The 17,711-nt window shown below is 51.4% G+C and overlaps 1 protein-coding gene across 1 annotated transcript; it reads right to left on the reverse strand.

The window, feature by feature from the left end:
- Positions 1-8,513: 8,513 nt before the first annotated feature.
- Positions 8,514-17,409, reverse strand: LOC144734099 (gap junction alpha-3 protein-like). The gene is made up of 3 exons (XM_078616159.1): positions 16,274-17,409; positions 13,568-13,669; positions 8,514-10,757 (listed from the first exon to the last, which is right to left on the reverse strand). The coding sequence occupies exons 2-3, from the start codon at positions 13,634-13,636 to the stop codon at positions 9,447-9,449; spliced, it is 1,380 nt and encodes a 459-aa protein (XP_078472285.1). The 5' UTR covers positions 13,637-13,669; positions 16,274-17,409; the 3' UTR covers positions 8,514-9,446.
- Between the last annotated feature and the right edge of the window lie 302 nt (positions 17,410-17,711).

A 17,711-nucleotide genomic window follows, 5' to 3' on the forward strand; every position in this document is an offset into this window, starting at 1 on the left:
GTGTGTATTGTGTGTGTGTATTGTGTGTGTATTGTGTGTGTATTGTGTTGTGTGTATATTGTGTGTACGGGTTTATTATGTGTGAATATATTATGTGTGTATATTGTGTGTTTGTTGTGTGTGTGCGTGTATAGTGTGTGTGTGTATATTGTGCGTGTATATTGTGTGTGTTGTGTGTGTCCGTGTATATTGTGTGTGAGTGTATATTGTGTGTGTTTATTATGTATGGTGTCCGTGTATAATGTGTGTGAGTGTATATTGTGTGCGTTTATACTGTGTATATATTGTGTGCGTGTGTTTATTGTGTGTGTATTGTGTGTATATTGTGTGTATATTGTGTGTGTTGTTTAGATAGTATGTGTATATTGTGTGCGTGCGTGTATATTGTGTGTAGATTGTGTGTAAAAATATTGTTGATATATATATGTGTTCGTGTATATTGTGTATGTGTGTTTATTATGTGTGTGCGTGCATATCGTGTGTGTTTATTGTGTGTGTATTGTGTGTGTTTATTGTGTTTGTGTTTATTATGTGTTTATTGTGTGTGTGTTTATTGTGTGTGTGTGTTTATTGTGTGTGTGTTTATTGTGTGTGTGTGTGTTTATTGTGTGTGTGTGTATTGTGTGTGTGTGTTTATTGTGTGTGTGTTTATTGTGTGTGTGTGTATTGTGTGTGTGTGTTTATTGTGTGTGTGTGTTTATTGTGTGTGTGTTTATTGTGTGTGTGTGTGTATTGTGTGTGTGTGTATTGTGTGTGTGTGTGTTTATTGTGTGTGATTATTGTGTGTTTATTGTGTGTGTGTTTATTGTGTGTGTGTGTATATATTGTGTGTGTGTGTTTATTGTGTGTGTGTGTTTATTGTGTGTGTGTTTATTGTGTGTGTGTATTGTGTGTGTGTGTTTATTGTGTGTGTGTGTATTGTGTGTGTGTATATTATGTGTGTGTGTGTGTATTGTGTGTGTGTTTATTGTGTGTGATTATTGTGTGTTTATTGTGTGTGTGTGTTTATTGTGTGTGTGTGTTTATTGTGTGTGTGTGTGTTTATTGTGTGTGTGTGTTTATTGTGTGTGTGTGTTTATTGTGTGTGTGTGTGTGTGTTTATTGTGTGTGCCGCGTCACCAGCGGCGCGTGGCGGAATGCGGCGCGCTCGCGTCAGCGTTTGGAGAGGGTCGAGGGGGTCGAGGGGGTTGACCTGGACCCGTGACCACCGCGGTGCTCAAGGGAACACCGAGCTCAGGCAGCAGCGGGCGAAGAACAGATAACAGCTGGACTCGAGCCCAATTGTCTGCGTCGTCTTGAGCCGGCGAGGTCGATGAGACACTCCACGCGCTGCGCCCTGAACTCGTCTCCGATTGGATTTCTTCCTGGTCGCGGTATTGGACTCTCCGATGGGACTTTTGAGAAAGTTTCCGTTTGGTCACTTTCTCCTGCGCTCAAGGGCAAAGACAATGAACTCAATGATTGCTGTGATGTTGGCTGCTACTGCTGCTGCCGCTGCCTTGGCAGTGGTGCAGTGAGCAACTCACAACTCAACACGTGCATCAATGACACTCGACATGGATGTCGCTATGCCAGGAAAATATGACTGCCTTGAAGGGAAATAAATACTCGGCGACGTTGAGGGCAAAGGGGCATACCAATATCTATTAATATTTTTACATTTATTTGTATGTGCTATGAAGAAGGGCCATTGACCGAAACGTCTCAAATAGTATATATATTTATTCCTTTAATAAAATACTCTTATTGACGCTTCTGTTGAGTTTTTAGCCAACACAACACACGATTTTACACAGCCGTGATACATTTACAATACAACGAGCCTTTTTCGATGGTGCCGTGGTTAGCGCAGCGGTCGGCAACCAAAATAACAAGGAGAACCATTTTTTGTTTTCGAATTCTGTACAACTGAATATCGCAAGAGTCGCAATGCGCTGTGGTGAATACGAGACGGCGGTGATCCTGAATGTCTGTCACGAGCAGCAGTCCTGGCAGAGCCACAGCACGCGGCTCCAGAGCCGCAGGCTGCAGACCCTGCGCTAGAACAACCACTATGAACACGTGACCTGCACTAGAACAACCACTATGAACACGTGACCTGCACTAGAACAACCACTATGAACACGTGACCTGCACTAGAACAACCACTATGAACTCGTGACCTGCACTAGAACAACCACTATGAACACGTGACCTGCACTAGAACAACCACTAAGAACTCACGACCTCCGCGAGACTCAAGGCCACGGTTCGCACAAGTGGCCGAGTGATTTCTGAACCGAGTGTGGCCTACCCCCCCACCCCCACTTAAAGTAACGCGCACTGACCTGCGTGGTGAAGTATGGTTAAACGACCCTTAACTGCCTGCAAGGCAGTGGGGATGCCCTCATCCATCAGTGGATTGACAACGGCGCTGTTTGTGTACGTGTTTCATAATCTACAGCCGTGTAGAAATGACTCAAGCAAAAAAAAGGTGAAAGTGAAAACTCCCGTTTTACAGAGTCGGTGGTGGAAATTCTACATTCATATGGCGGGGGCGAGGACGCACCATCCAAAGGACAACCACTGTTGGATGTCCCCGCTGAATAGTGACGGAAATCAAGCACCCAAGAAGAGTTCCGAGCAGAGACCACAGCAGGAATTGTTGAAAAGGATTTCGTGATTTTATTTCTTAATTAAAAGGATTTCATCAAAAGTAGCTCAGCTCACGCCAAGGCACAAACGGAGTGCTTAGCAAAGCATTGCGCAAATCCGATACGCGCGGCTTGAATGGTTCTTAGCGCATGCTGGGCTTGCAACAAACACGGCGAAAACAAACATATAATCGAGTTTATGTTTTATTGTAAAATGAGAAGAGAGAGAAAAACAATCAACAACAATAAATGGAAATCTCGACTTGAAGCTTTCGTGACACTGCAGAACTTCATATTTTTGGGTCTTTCGGTAGATAGGTTCGAACTTATCTCCGTGACTTTACCGAAAGACCCAAGAATAACAATAATCGCAACCGTTTGACGTTAGTACTTTGGTGCAAACGCATCGCAACTATTGCGGTGTCAACCAAACCACACGTGCAAGGCCTATGAACTAGCAAAGCAGACTCAGTGTTGTCATCTTCAAAAGAAAGCCCGAACCCGGATCAAGATCAGCGCTCACCGTCTCAGAGCACGAGCCGATGGATCTGAGTGAGAAACGTTGCGAGTTCGAATCCACGTTGTTACAACTGCACGTGATGAAACCCGGATTCCGAATTCGGCCTTACTGTGCGTGGACGCTTGCTTAAATGCCTCAGCCGAACTTCACGTCCAATGTCAACCACTCATGTACCGCGTGCTGCAGGCGAGCCCAGGGGAACCCCCAGTGGCAGCTGTCTCCGCGTGGCACAAGGCTGGGCGCAGCACCGGCCTGCACGTAGCTGCGGAGCGAGTTGCTTACCAGTCGACATTTGGCTGCGTAAAAAAAAGCATGTTTAAAAAACCCATTCTCGTCACAATTGGTTTCATTCACTTGACGAGGTTTTATTCTGGCGAGAGGAATGTATCGTGCTTGGTTTGTTTGGCACGTGATGCACATTCTTCGTGCAACACGTGGACCAGCTGATGAGTACAAACAAGCGATTCGAGGAGCCTCACACGCAGTTCTGTGACGCCGCCTTCTCGAGGCTGCTTCTCGAACACCAGCTGGCACGCTGCTGCCTCCATGACGTTGCGACGTTTTTGTCTTCGTCTTGTGCCACAACAGGATGGCGAAAGCACGCTTGAAGCAATTATGGGGGGGGGGGGAAACTCCGCGTTTTAAAAACATCACAAGCCTCAACACCTTGTTTGCATGGTGCGTAACGAGTGTTCAATGCCATGCTACCTCGTTGACCAGTAGTTGAGCGATTCTTCATCGTCTTTGATGATATCTTATTGTCGTTTGCTGTGCTACGATCTATTGCAGAACATCGTAGGATATGAAGCTTCACAAATAGTCACGTGTCAGACCAAACATCCTGTACTGACGGCAGGCGCAGTCTGAAAGGTCCAGTGTTGCTGATGAAGCTTCCAGCACACGTGGAGCGAAACTTCGGACAGTCGTGCCGAACTCCACGCGGTACAACCCGACATCCCACGAGCGAGCTGTCGATCTCACCCATCGCCCGATTGCCCTTGAGGTCGAGTTGATATTTCTGTACAAAAAGTAGTGGCCCGTGATATTCATTGCATATGTGGCCCCATACACACAGAGGTCATCCCTGATATCGTTTGTTGTCAATCCAGGCAGTGATGGTAACACGACAGTGTTGAGCTGTTCATCGCAGCACAGTATTACACTGCAGGTAATGCACACGAGACATGTATACTCTACAATTGTCTAATGCAAAGCGTGCAAATGCAATGCGCACGAATGCGGTGAAGTCGATCGACAGCTCGTGTGCGACGGGGTACAGGACGTCTGCTCAGGGGGGAGATTCGGCCAAGTGCTCTCTAGGAGGCGCACCCTGGGGCTCCCCCCTCTAGTAGAGGCCGCATTCTGGCAGCAGTGGCGCGAGCAAGCGATTGCAGGGCTGCGCCTCTAACTCGCAAAGACGTTTACGCTCATTTCAATCACCGGACACCGGAGATAAGGCAACGCACAGTTAAAGCTTGCATACGAAATATACGTTGCGTTTGTCAAGTATTAAGCAATTAGTGCATGTTAAATTAGGAATACTAACATAGAGTAGCAGTGCAAACGTTATTTTTTTACGATACCAATGTTGATTTCCCCATGTGTTGAAACACGTGTGTTGTTTAGGCTTTCCTAGACGTAAGTACACTATTTAAAATGCATTGCATTTGTGCATAGATCCAACATCTTTGAAATTACAACATTTTTGGCAAGACACTTGAAATGCGTAATTATATATTTATGTTATACAGTGGCCTCGAAATAACATGGGTGGATAAATCGCGTTTTTGGGCGGGATTTCTGAAGGAACAAATGGAAATTAAATCGTAACTCTTGATTCTAGACAACTGAAACTGGTCAAGAGATAATAGTTCAACGAAGTGGCTTAACATGTGGTAATTTATAGCAGCCAAATACTCTAACATGTTCATTCTACATGTGGAGGGGAAACTGCAGGGCTCGCAGAAAAGTCCACGCGACCACGGGGAGAGAGACACGCAGACTACAGATATACAGCAGCAGGCGTCATGGTCGGGGTCGAACCCACGACCTCCTGTGGACCAGGCGAGGTAGTTAGCATCTCCTAGCCACCGTGGCACCCCGATTGAACATCGTGCAAAGCAGTGCTGACTAATTGTTAATCAAACTATTTGGTGACACTGCTGCCTGTCTTGGCAGTGGTGGGCGCGCACAAATGACAGCACATTCAACACATTCGCCAGTGACACTGCGGCCTTCAAGGAAATAAAAACAATCGGCGACGTGTCTGGCAATGCCCCTTGCTGCGCGATAAAGAGGAGTCGTCGTCCGAGACGTCACCAATTATGTGCCTTTAAAGGCCACGGCTCTATTGTCGATCGTGTGTTCAGATGGTGTCGTGGCTGGCTTGTTGTTCACCTGAGTTTCCACGCTGCACAGAGACGCGATGTTAACGTACGTGTGTTGAACTTCTTTCGCATCGTACGTAGCCAACCGCGCTAATCGGAGGTGCTGGGGAAGGACAACAAACTAAACACTCGGAGCAGTTCTAGACGAACTGCTGTGAGTGTTTATGAGCTGGTGGCAAGGCAGCCCCGATGGAGTCCCCACACCGTGGGGAGCAACTGTCGCTGCTGTGGCAAGTGTTGGATTGTGCGATCCAGAATTGTGCTTAGCGATGTTTCGGTGGTTGCATTGCTGGTTTCTTTGCCTTTCTGTTTTTCTATATTTTAACGTTGTTCTAAGATATAATTTAATGTCACAAAATGCATTTGAATGGCGAAGTCAAAAAGGGGGCATGATATAAGTTTGGTCTTCGTGGGAATAACGGATATTTATATTAAAAAAAAACAGATGAATGTTTATATATAGCCGATGTAACCCCACCGCTGATTGAGCCCAGTATTTCGAGGACACACTGCGCATCGCAACCCTGTAAGTACTGCGGTGATGGTGGTGGTGATGCTCACAGATGGTATTTAATGACAGAGACAAGCATTCACTTCGTGTCTGTCGTCCAGGGAGGTGCTCCCTGTCGATGGGGATGTTTGTACCAGACTCCTTTATTTGGAGCTATTTTCTTTCTTCAAGTACACGTGGGAGAAACGATGACCCCCTCACTCGCACGAGAGGCGAAGATTCGAGATGCACAAACGTGGGGCTGGCACCCTACTTGCTGTACGTGTGATCGCCTTGGTGGCTATAAGGTGGCCATGGTAAACATTCCTTATCGATAGTTATTTTTTAAATTTACATTCGTTTTCATTACTTTACGTCTTACATTGATTGTTACGGCTATTAATACGATCTAGTATCGACAACATTCCTGAAGTTTAGCCCGTAACACGTTATGAATAAGGCTGCATTCATGGCCAATTTGTACAGTCGCACATACAACAAAGGCCGCTCCTGAGCCGGGACACGCGGCGCTGTTAGACTGAAGCCGGCGCAGCGCGCAACGCGAGTGGCGCACAACGCGAGTGGCACAGCGCGCAACGCGAGTGGCGCGCAACGCGAGTGGCACAGCGAGAGTGGCACAGCGCACAACGCGAGTGGCACAACGAGAGTGGCACACAACGCGAGTGGCACAGCGCACAACGAGAGTGGCGCACAACGCGAGTGGCACAGCGAGAGTGGCACACAACGCGAGTGGCACAGCGCGCAACGCGAGTGGCGCGCAACGCGAGTGGCACAACGCGAGTGGCACAGCGCACAACGCGAGTGGCACAACGAGAGTGGCACACAACGCGAGTGGCACAGCGCACAACGAGAGTGGCGCACAACGAGAGTGGCACACAACGCGAGTGGCACAGCGCACAACGCGAGTGGCGCACAACGCGAGTGGCGCACAACGAGAGTGGCACAGCGCACAACGCGAGTGGCGCACGCAGCGCACACGCCACGCACTCCTCGGCCGCCTTTGTCTCTAAATGTATCCCAAATGTAACTTTGGATACGGGTACTCAGTTAATGCTGAGTCAACCTACGGGACACCCAGAGCATGATTAGATTACCATTTACCAACGTTGTGCACCGCAGTGAGTAGTCGAACCAGGGTGGTCGTCAATCGCGGTGTTCCGACAGCCCACGCCCATTGCACGCGATGCTGTGTGCATCCACTCGTCGCCCTGTCCCTGCTCTTGTGCAGACAGCCACTCGATTATGCACATCAGTAACAACGTGTGGGTGTGTATATATATACACGCAGATATTAATTTATCGCTAGATACTTTCTGAAATGCTGCTGGACTGGCTTGGAGTAAGGATAATTATCGGCGTAAGGCACTACCACGAGAGTACAAAGTATGTCTAACAGTGATAATCTTGTATTACCGTACCCTTATAATTCCTGTAATCCTATGCACAGGTTTATAACAAATGTGAGGACAAGATGTCGTGAGATGGATGTGGCCTGCCAACATTTTCCAGACCAACGCCCCAGAAATTAGGCGCTGCGTATGGACATGTTACAAAGATCCCCCCAGTATAGCCTTAACAGACTGTTGGGGCAAGCGGTGTTTTCAAGCACCTGTGGAGGCCGGCACGGCGTGCGCGACACACGAGGTTTTGAGGGGCCAGCACCACGCTTTTATACACTGCACCAGGTACTCATTTGAGGCTGAGTCGACCTAGGGGAGACCCGGGGTTCGTAGCGCAGCGTAGCGCTCACCACCACTCCCCACGCTCCCCACCACATCTACACAGAGCTACACACACACGCACACGTGCCATGCTAAACAAATAGCACAACCAAGAGTCACAAGTGCTTGCCTTTAGCCTACAGTGCTGCTTTGCACAGAAGAATTACATTGACATCTCGAGCCCATTCTCATTGCACTGCTGGACGAGGGGCTAACCCACGCCGTGCGGGCCACTGGGGTTGCTTGAGCATACTTCACCACGCTGGTTCATGCGGGTTGGTTCAGGCGGGTGGGTGGGGGTGCATGGGAGGTGTGAACACAGAAGTGAAATGGACTTTACCGCACACAGCCAAGGCAGGTTTGGGCCAGGCTAGTGCTCGGACGTGCGACTCTAATGCATCCCCAGGTGCTACAGGCTGCTGCGGTATCTACCCGCCCGCAGCGACCCGTGCTGACCATCGTGAAGTCTGGTCAAGTGAACCCTACGACCCTCAGGGAGTGGGGCGGCCCTCATCTATCAGTGGCTGTGCACGTGGTCCATCGTGTTAGCCTGCGAGCTCGTCCTTTATACCACCTCGACATTGCCGGGTCTACTGCTGCTGCCTGATAGCTCGCTCCGCCAGACGGTCGTGTGTTACCGTACACGATACCGATTACACGATGCACTCCCCCCCCCACTGTGTTTTAAAGCAAATTTTGGGGGAAGGGGTGCGTATTATAATCGGGTGTGTGCGTAAGATTAGATTTGTATAACTTTATTGACACCGATAAAACGTCTTAATGACGCAGACCACCACCACACTGCGGTCTCTGGCAAGGCGACGCCGTGGGACCACGACGGCCAACGCCGACTCGGCGTGACGCGTCGAGTGGCCGGCGCGGCGTTGATGGAGGAGCACGTGGAGCTCTTGGGCTCCGGTGAGCTCACGGCACCACATCTTACGGAATGTGAACACGCCAACTTCAACATTATCCGTACGATCTGACCTGTGAGAGGGAGGGAGAGGCGTCGACAACAATCGTCGCGGCGAGGGATCGACTCTTTGTCTCTCCAGGAATGTGTCACTTGGCCGAGTTGTGATCCATCCACGCGGCTGAACGTGCTTGACAGACCATTGCGTGTCACATGTTGATGCAATTTTTGTGTGTAAGCCAGTTTAATTATCCATGTGTCACTCTTGAAGGGATTGTATACCCACTCTCTGCGAATGTAAATCTATTAAAAACCTTCAGATTTTTTTTCTAATTCCACAACAGGATGTTCACCGTCCCTGGCCATCTCCAACGATGAAGCCCGTCAATTTCTCGCCTTTGTTACAAACGGTTCCCTCTCAACACGACCGGGTATATTGTTGTCTGCCTATGGTTGTGTGCCAATGCAGTCCTTTAATCTGCTTGGATGTATGTTGAACTTTTTTCGCACCGTACGTAGCCAACAGTGCTAATGGGAGGTGCTTCAAGAAGTCTTGCAGAGTCTGGACTGAAGCTCGCAAATGGAGAAAGCGATTTAATTATTGGGAAAAGGGGCCCACCTTGATCAACATTGGAACCATGATTGATTCAAATAAATGAGAATCCCACAGTAAAAATGTATGTAAATGTTCACTCTGAAAACCAGCAGCACGCGCGGCTGAGTCGAGGCGGACCCTCGGAGAGAACGTGGGGGGGAGGGGGCTACACCTGCAGGTCATCGGAGCGCGCCCGACTGCTCGCCCTGCTCAACCTCCTCACGTCGATGTCGTGCTCGCCTCCCGCGTGCAGAGGCGGCTCGTGCATCTGCACCGTAGCCGTCAGAACCTCCGCCTCGTCCTCCAGAGCCGCAGCCAGAGCGGCGGCGACGGCGGCCGAGGAGGAGGAGGAGGGACAGGCGACAGGAGAGGACGCGGCCCAGGGCTGCAGCAGCAGCGGCGGCGGCGGCGACGACGACGTGGGTGGAGGAGGAGCGCCGTGCGGCGGAGTGCTCATCGCGAGGCCGCGGCTCACGGGGTGCGGCGCGTGAGCCGCGTGCCTCGCCTCGTCGCCGCCGGCGGCGGCGGCCCGAGCGGCGCCCCGTCGGCTCTCCTCCTCCTCCCAGTTGGCCCAATTCTGCCCGTCCACGCCCTGCGCGACGAGACGGGCCCCCGCGACGGGGTCTCTGGTCGCCGTGCGGAAACTCGGCGGGTCGTAGTTGCGTTCGTCCGTGGGCGGCTGGTAGTAGGTGTAGGAGATGGGCTGCGAGGAGGTCTTCACCGAGTGTTGGTCGAGCGAGGGCGGGTGGTGCTTCATCGCGGACTGTTGCTGCTGCTGCTGCATCTTCTCGTAGCGCTTGCCGAGCCCCTTGCGGATCTTCTTCCAGCCCAGGTGGTACATCTCCAAGAGGTTGAGCAGCAGCGAGAGGCAGGCCACCACAAGCATGAAGAGGATGAAGATGGTCTTCTCGGTGGGACGCGAGATGAAGCAGTCGACCACATTGGGGCACGGGCTCCTGCTGCAGCGGTAGAGCGGCCCCAGGCTGAATCCGTAGAGGAAGTACTGGCCCACGATGAAGCCCACCTCGAAGATGGTCCTGCTGAAGATGCTGAGCACGTAGGTGCGCAGCAAGGCGCCCTTGATGCAGACCTTGCCCTGGTCGCTCACGTAGGTCTTCCTCGACTTGGGCGGGCCGCCCTTTCTGCCCTTGGCGCCGTCGAGGAGCGCCCTGCAGTCGTCCTCGTCCTCGTCGGGATGCCGCTTCCTCCATTCCTCGAGCTCCTCCTTCCGGCGCGACTCCATGCGCATGATGTGCAGCACGTGGCCCAGGTAGACGAGCGCCGGCGTGGACACGAAGATGATCTGGAGCACCCAGAAGCGGATGTGCGAGATGGGGAAGGCCTCGTCGTAGCACACGTTCTCGCAGCCGGGCTGCTGCGTGTTGCAGCGGAAGCCCGCCTGCTCGTCGCCCCACACGCTCTCGGCCGCCGCTCCCAGCACGAGGATGCGGAAGATGAAGAGCACCGAGAGCCAAACCTGCGCGGTGCGGCAGCGGGGAGCACGCCGAAGCGTCACGGGTTATTGTGAGAATGATCGCGATCATTACCATGATGTGTGTGCTATGACGAAGGGTCGTTGCACGAACGTCGCCTATTCTGTATGATACATTTTAAGAGCGCTATAACAGAGCGTGTACAAATCCAATGGTCGCGATCGGATTTGAATAGTGGATTGTGCAGACATTCTGGTAAATGTAGTGGCTGTAGGGGTTACGCTCTCGAAGGAATGATGGCTGATGATGAAGGATTTTGTGGTGGAGTGGCACCCGAGAAATGGCTCCTAAAGGACTTCAATGGTGGAGATGGAGCGTTGGAATCAGCTCACGTTTAGCTAAGTGCAAGATGAATTGTTTAATCGCGAGACAGTACGAGTTAGCGACAGGTTTTATTGTACGGTTACAAATGTCATTCGAAACATATATAATACTTAAATTATGCTTTCGTAATCATAGTCGTCGTCAGCCATGGTCTATCCACTGATGGATGAAAGCCCCTCTACGCCGCGTGGCCCACTTGTTCGTCAGCGTTAGTTGTACCACACTTCACCACACTTCACCACACTTCACCACACTCCACCACACTCCACCACACTCCACCACACTTCACCACACTCCACCAAACTTCACCACACTTCACCACACTTCACCACACTCCACCACACTCCACCACACTTCACCACACTCCACCACACTCCACCACACTTCACCACACTCCACCACACTCCACCACACTTCACCACACTTCACCACACTCCACCACACTCCACCACACTTCACCACACTTCACACTTCACCACACTTCACCACACTTCACCACACTGGTCATCGCGAGCTGCTCTGAGCTGATCTACAGGAGGAGGATGTCTGCAGACACAAGCTGCAGAGCAGAGCCCTTGGCAGCCCCGTTAAGCGCAGCCCGAGACACTCCCTGCATTGTACAACCACTACCACCCGCAAAGACGACGCAGCGTGCTCACATGACCACGCACCGGGCGTGGAATTGGCATAAAATTAGGACGTCTATATTTATTGCAGTGAAATGTGTTCCCTTCTTCTGAAAGCGAGACCTCTTTCCGCATTCTCTCCACACGCGCGGCACCACCAACACCACCATAACCACCACGACCACGTTTCCCCATCTCTTCTCTCACCACCACCACCAACACCACCATAACCACCACGACCACGTTTCCCCATCTCTTCTCTCACCACCACCATCAACACCACCATAACCACCACGACCACGTTTCCCCATCTCTTCTCTCACCACCACCACCAACACCACCATAACCACCACGACCACGTTTACCCATCTCTTCTCTCACCACCACCATCAACACCACCATAACCACCACGACCACGTTTCCCCATCTCTTCTCTCACCACCACCACCATCAACACCACCAGTCATCCACTCTTCCAGTACATCGATCACCCCGCACAGCACCCACTCCAAGGGCAGAGCCGCGCCGTGCAAGCTATCAATGAATTGATACCGGTGGTTATTGATGAGATTACAGATAGGGTCCGTGAATTTGGCCCCCCACTTCATCACGCCACGGACAAAATGAGTTATACGGCTCTATAATTACCATACAGTGGATTACATCTACGCAATTACTGCAGGCGACTGACTCAGCACTGCGCCGACTGCTGTGTGTGTGTGTGAGAGGCCCCTCATCAGCGTGATCATCGTCCCCACCACGTCGCCTTGTTACAGCGAGAAACACACGGGACTTCTTCTGACTTGCCGTGACTCGAGACCAGCATCTTGTGCGTCTCTCTTAGCCACGTGATAACAATGTATGGGTGTCTATTAGCCAAGAAAAAATGTTGGGTGGGGGGGGGTTCTCTTATCCGGAATAAAATCAATGTGTGGTTGTCTGTTGGCCATATTTTAAAATGTTGTGGGGTTTCTTTTCGCAATAAACGTTGCGAGTGTCTCTGAGCAGTTGATGAAACGATCGGGCTGTCCGGACACCCAGTGGGTTCCGCTCCGAGCACCACTCACCAAGACAAAGATGCCCCCTATAGCCTCAACATACGATTGGGGAAAGTGCTGTTAGCGAGCACATATGAAGGCCGGCACGGCAAACGAGGGGGTGGGTGGCCAACACCACGCCCGGCCGCTTTTTCTCTCCCTAGTGGCGATATTTTACACATCGCACCAGGTACTCGTTTGAGGCTGAGTCGACCTAGGGGAGGCCCAGGACCGGTTCAGATAATGTCACTGGTGTTGGCCGTGAGCGGGAATCGAACTCGGGTCGCCAGGTTCGTATCGCAGCGCGCTAACCACGACACTATCGCTCCCCACTCACACATTAACACACACTCACTCACACACTCACACATTAACACTCACACACTCACTTTCACACACTCACATTAACACACACTCACACATTAACACACACTCATACACTCACACATTAACACACACTCACACATTAACACTCACTCACACACATTAACACACACTCACACATTAACACACACTCACACACTCACACATTGACACTCACACACTCACTTTCACACACACACATTAACACACTCACTCACACACTCACATTAACACACACTCACACATTAACACACACTCACACACTCACACATTAACACACACTCACACATTAACACTCACTCACACACTCACACATTAACACACACTCACACATTAACACACACTCACACACTCACACATTAACACACACTCACACACACTCACACCTTGGCCACGGCTACGCGCGGCGAGTGAGGGCTGCGTGCCGTGCGGACGGGCTCTGACCTTGCCCACCACGGTCGAGTGCGTCTGCGCGTTCTCCAAGAGCCTCCCGAGGAAGCTCCAATCGCCCATCGCGCGACCCGCTCAGACCCGAGTGCGGAGACACTGCGCTCGGGCAGACAAGGAGTGACATCATCGACACGGTCATCACCTTCGACGTTTTGACACGGGCAGCCGTACGGGTCACGACAACGCGGGGTTGGCGGTGGGACGGGGGGGGGCCCGGGGGGAGACGGTGTCGCATCGACGAGCGCGCACGGCTCGAATTGACGCAGCCGCCGCTCGGTTCGAGTCGTCGGGCACGGCGAGCGCGAGGGGCGATCTGTGGAGCGACTGATCTGTGGAGCGACTGATCCGTGGACCGCTCCTGGGCTCCCCTCTCTCTTCACCAACCGGCAGCAATCAGTTTGCTGAAGGATGGTGAAACGATGCCCGCGTGCTGGGAGGAGGCCTTCATCCAGCAGTGGATTGACTAACGGCAGTACTTTATTGTTTTACCTGTTTACGAATGTTCGTCGTCGTATAGACGGGGCGTGTTAATGACCACGCTGAGAGTATTTCCAGCACGTACTTTCACACGGATAGCGACTGATTAGCGAAGTATGAGTCAGTGTTGTATTTAACTTCTGTCTGCGAGTCAGACTGCCCTTTACGCTCTGCATGCGGGCAGCGTTTGGTTAATGGTGGTTTATTACATATATATTAGACGTTGCGAATATGGTTACTGTCTTCATTTATCTACTTTTAATAGAAGATTTTTTTCAGAATACTTGTATTTGCTTGCTACGTATAATTATAATATCAATAATATCTTCTGATTTTCCTGAAGTGCTCAGTGTTAGACTGCAGGTTCCAAAGCTCAGCCACGATATTGACGCCCACGTCGATTGAGAGAAGTCGAGCGACCAGGATGGAGTCGCACTCGCCTGAGCCACGTGGTTCACCGAGATGACAAACTCAAAACAAACTCAAGTGGAGGCATGGAGTCAATAGAAATCGTTGCAAAAAACAACCGTGTCACAAAAAACATGGAAATATCGCACAAAATACTTAGCAACGTCAAGTACAGCTATACATTCCCTGGAGCGTAAGTTGACTCGGGCCGATTATTTTTGGACATATCAAAGTACAATTGCAAAATTAAGTGACAGAAACATTAAACATCTCTAGGGTGATTTGTACAGTATGAATAGTTATAAACAGACGAGGATATATGCCGAAGGCACCACACTGTAAAAAGCCGTTTTCAGCGATACGTCACAACATGATCGCCCTCTCTCCATCTGCTCTGACAAAGGGCCATTACCCGAAACGTCAGTTCAATAGACAGTTTGTATATTCGGTTGTGAGACGTCGCACCGGATTATCGCGGATACAGAGCGATCGACTGTCGTGCGAGTTACAATCCTAACCTGGGGTGCGATCCACCCATCATCATTTCAAGGGAGAGCGACACTTTTGTAGCAAGTCACACGGCGGTTGCCCTATGGATACACTTGACCCCGCCACGGGAATGCGGAATTTCCACCACCGGCTCAGGGGTTGCCAAAGGAGATGTGAATCGCCCCGCCGCCTGTTTGAGCACTGCAGCATCCTGTCTCTGTCTGACTCCGGCAAGGACAGAGTCTATATCGTACAATAAATGTAACATCAGAATTGAATTTTGCTAAAATAATGTATAGTAGGGTGGGTTAAGAGCCCCCCCCCTAAGGAACATTCCATATCTGTGATGTAAACTAATGTACACTCGACAGACAATTCAGTTCCGTCGCTTTGAATGACAAAGTTACAAGAGCATTTTACAGTTCTACGTCAATCAACGTTTGGACGAACACCTCCCCCACATCATGACGGTGATGGAGGTTGTTTGACCATACTTCACCGCAACAGACCAGCGTGGTGAAACATGTTTGACCATACTTCCCCACCACGTCGGTGAGTAGCGAGGGTAGGAGTACTCAGGACCGGCTGGAGATATCAATCAGACATCAGCCGTGGTAGAATCTAACTCAACTTAGGTGAAGGGGTTGATGAGCGCACTGCGCTCACCATTGAGCCACCACCCCCCCCACCTCTCCGCCCCCTTAAAATAAAATCAGTGGATGCACTTAATTCCACTTCAAATGAAACTTAGCGGAGTCACTTGGAGATATTTGTGCTTCGAATCTCGTGTCCACGTGGGGCATTTTCATCTCGCTCTCCGCAACGTTGTCTGAGAACATGCCTCATCAGCTCACTGCCCATCTGGGTCTAAGACATCAACGTCTGGTTTAAACATACATTCATTGTAAACATACATTCATTGTAAACATACATTCATTGTAAACATACATTCATTGTAAACATACATTCATTAAAAACCAACCATCGGTACGGTAGGACCGGTGGCGCAGTGGTGAGGTCAGTGCGCTATGAACCCAGCCAGCTGGGTGAGATGTTCCCGGCCACGGCTATAACATCAGTGGCGATTTCTCCTTCACGACTGGACATCTGTAAAAAAAGCGCTTCATAGCTCATCGGATTCCTCCAGTCTCAAGCAAGATTCTGATTCACTAACCCGCACTGGCCAGCGTGGTGAAGTATGTCCAAACAACCTCGCTCGCCCCCTCTCACCCCCACCCATGGCCGAAGCGACGTGGGGTGGCGTTTATCCAGCAGTGGATTGACGAGGGTGGGCTGTCAGTGAAGCGGTGGGGATGAGAGTCTTACCTTGTGCCAGGTGCGTGAACCGAAGTGTCACTCCAAGAGCCTCCCAGCGCCTCGCACCGATACCCTCACACCACCCCCTGTGCCCTTCGTGCTGGAAGCGGCAGCTGTCAACGTTCGATCTCCTGGCGCGGCGCTCGGTTGGAAAGTTGTGATGGGTGGCTGTGGCGCGCGTGTGTGTGTGGCAGTGGTTGGATCGTGACCTCAACCCTTCCCACCACCCCCCCCCCCTTCGTCTGTAAATAGCTGCCTCGGGTCGTCCTGTTAGCTCATCAATCACTGGGAAGAGGCGCTCTCTTTGCGTACTCGTGGCCGCTGTGGTGGTGGCGGTGCCTTTAAGTCGCGCCGGGAGGGTGACGTTCGGGATGGGGCGCGGTTAAGACTTAACTCGTTACTCTGCCGCTCGCTGCGCGCGTGTTCGCGTGTGTCTCTGTGTGTCTCTGTGTGTGTGTGTTCGTGTGTCTCTGTGTGTGTTCGTGTGTCTGTGTGTGTCTGTGTGTGTCTCTGTGTGTCTGTGTGTCTCCGTGTGTGTCTCCGTGTGTGTCTCTGTGTGTGTGTCTGTGTGTGTGTGTCTGTGTGTGTGTATAGTGGGGAGCGGTGGTGCGCTTGTGAGTGAACTGCGCTACGAACCCGGCGACCCGAGTTCGATTTCCGATCACGGCCAACACCAGTGACGATTATATTAACGGGTCCTGGGACTCCCCTAAGTCGACTCAGCCTCAAATTGAGTACTGTACCTGGTAAGTGTCTAAACATCATTGCCATGAGGGAGACAAAGGCGGCCGAGTGTGGTTCTGGCCACCCACTCCCTCGCGTGATGTGCCGACCTTCATCGCTGCTCGCTAACAGCACTTGCCCCAACAATCTGCGCAGGCTGTTACGGGGAACTTGACTTTATTGGCCAGATAGAGGGGGGCTAAACGGGCGCGGCATGGGCTAGATAAGACATGGGCTGATGTGGTCGAGGAGGATGTGGAGCTGGTCGGATTTGCCGGCACTAGGACCAGCGGTGTCGCAATCCGCCTCCGCGTCTCGTGCAGGAAGAACGCCTCTGGGGGCGGTGGAACGAAGTCGCGCTCCGGCACCGGTGCGGAGTGGTGGCGCAATGGTTAGGCGCACACGCTGCTTCGAATCCTGGCATCCGAGGTCGATTCCTGGCTGCTCTCTAACGTCACTGGCGAGCGATGTTGTAGCCGCTCCTGCAACTCTCTCCTAAGTCGACTCAGCCTTCAAACAAGTGCCCGGTGCTGTGTGTGCCAAACAACAACTCGGCACCGGGGAGACAAAGGCGGCCGGGCGTGGCTCTGGCCGCAGCTTGTTCACCGCCTCGGCCTTCGGAGGTGCTACTCGCTAACGGCCACTGCCCTCACCAGATTGCAAATGCCGACATGGGGGGTGTTCGTCTTTGTAGTTGTTGCGTCTGTGTGCGTGTTTGTGCAAT

Source organism: Lampetra planeri, chromosome 50 (assembly GCF_965212315.1).
Source record: "Lampetra planeri chromosome 50, kcLamPlan1.2.h2, whole genome shotgun sequence".
Taxonomy (NCBI): Eukaryota; Metazoa; Chordata; class Hyperoartia; order Petromyzontiformes; family Petromyzontidae; genus Lampetra; species Lampetra planeri.

Coding starts and splice junctions, on each gene's coding strand:
- LOC144734099 (XM_078616159.1), bottom strand. CDS start 13,636: ATGGGCGATTGGAGCTTCCTCGGGAGGCTCTTGGAGAACGCGCAGACG. Junction 10,758..13,567: donor ACTCGACCGTGGTGGGCAAG/GTCAGAGCCCGT, acceptor CGCACCGCGCAG/GTTTGGCTCTCGGTGCTCTT.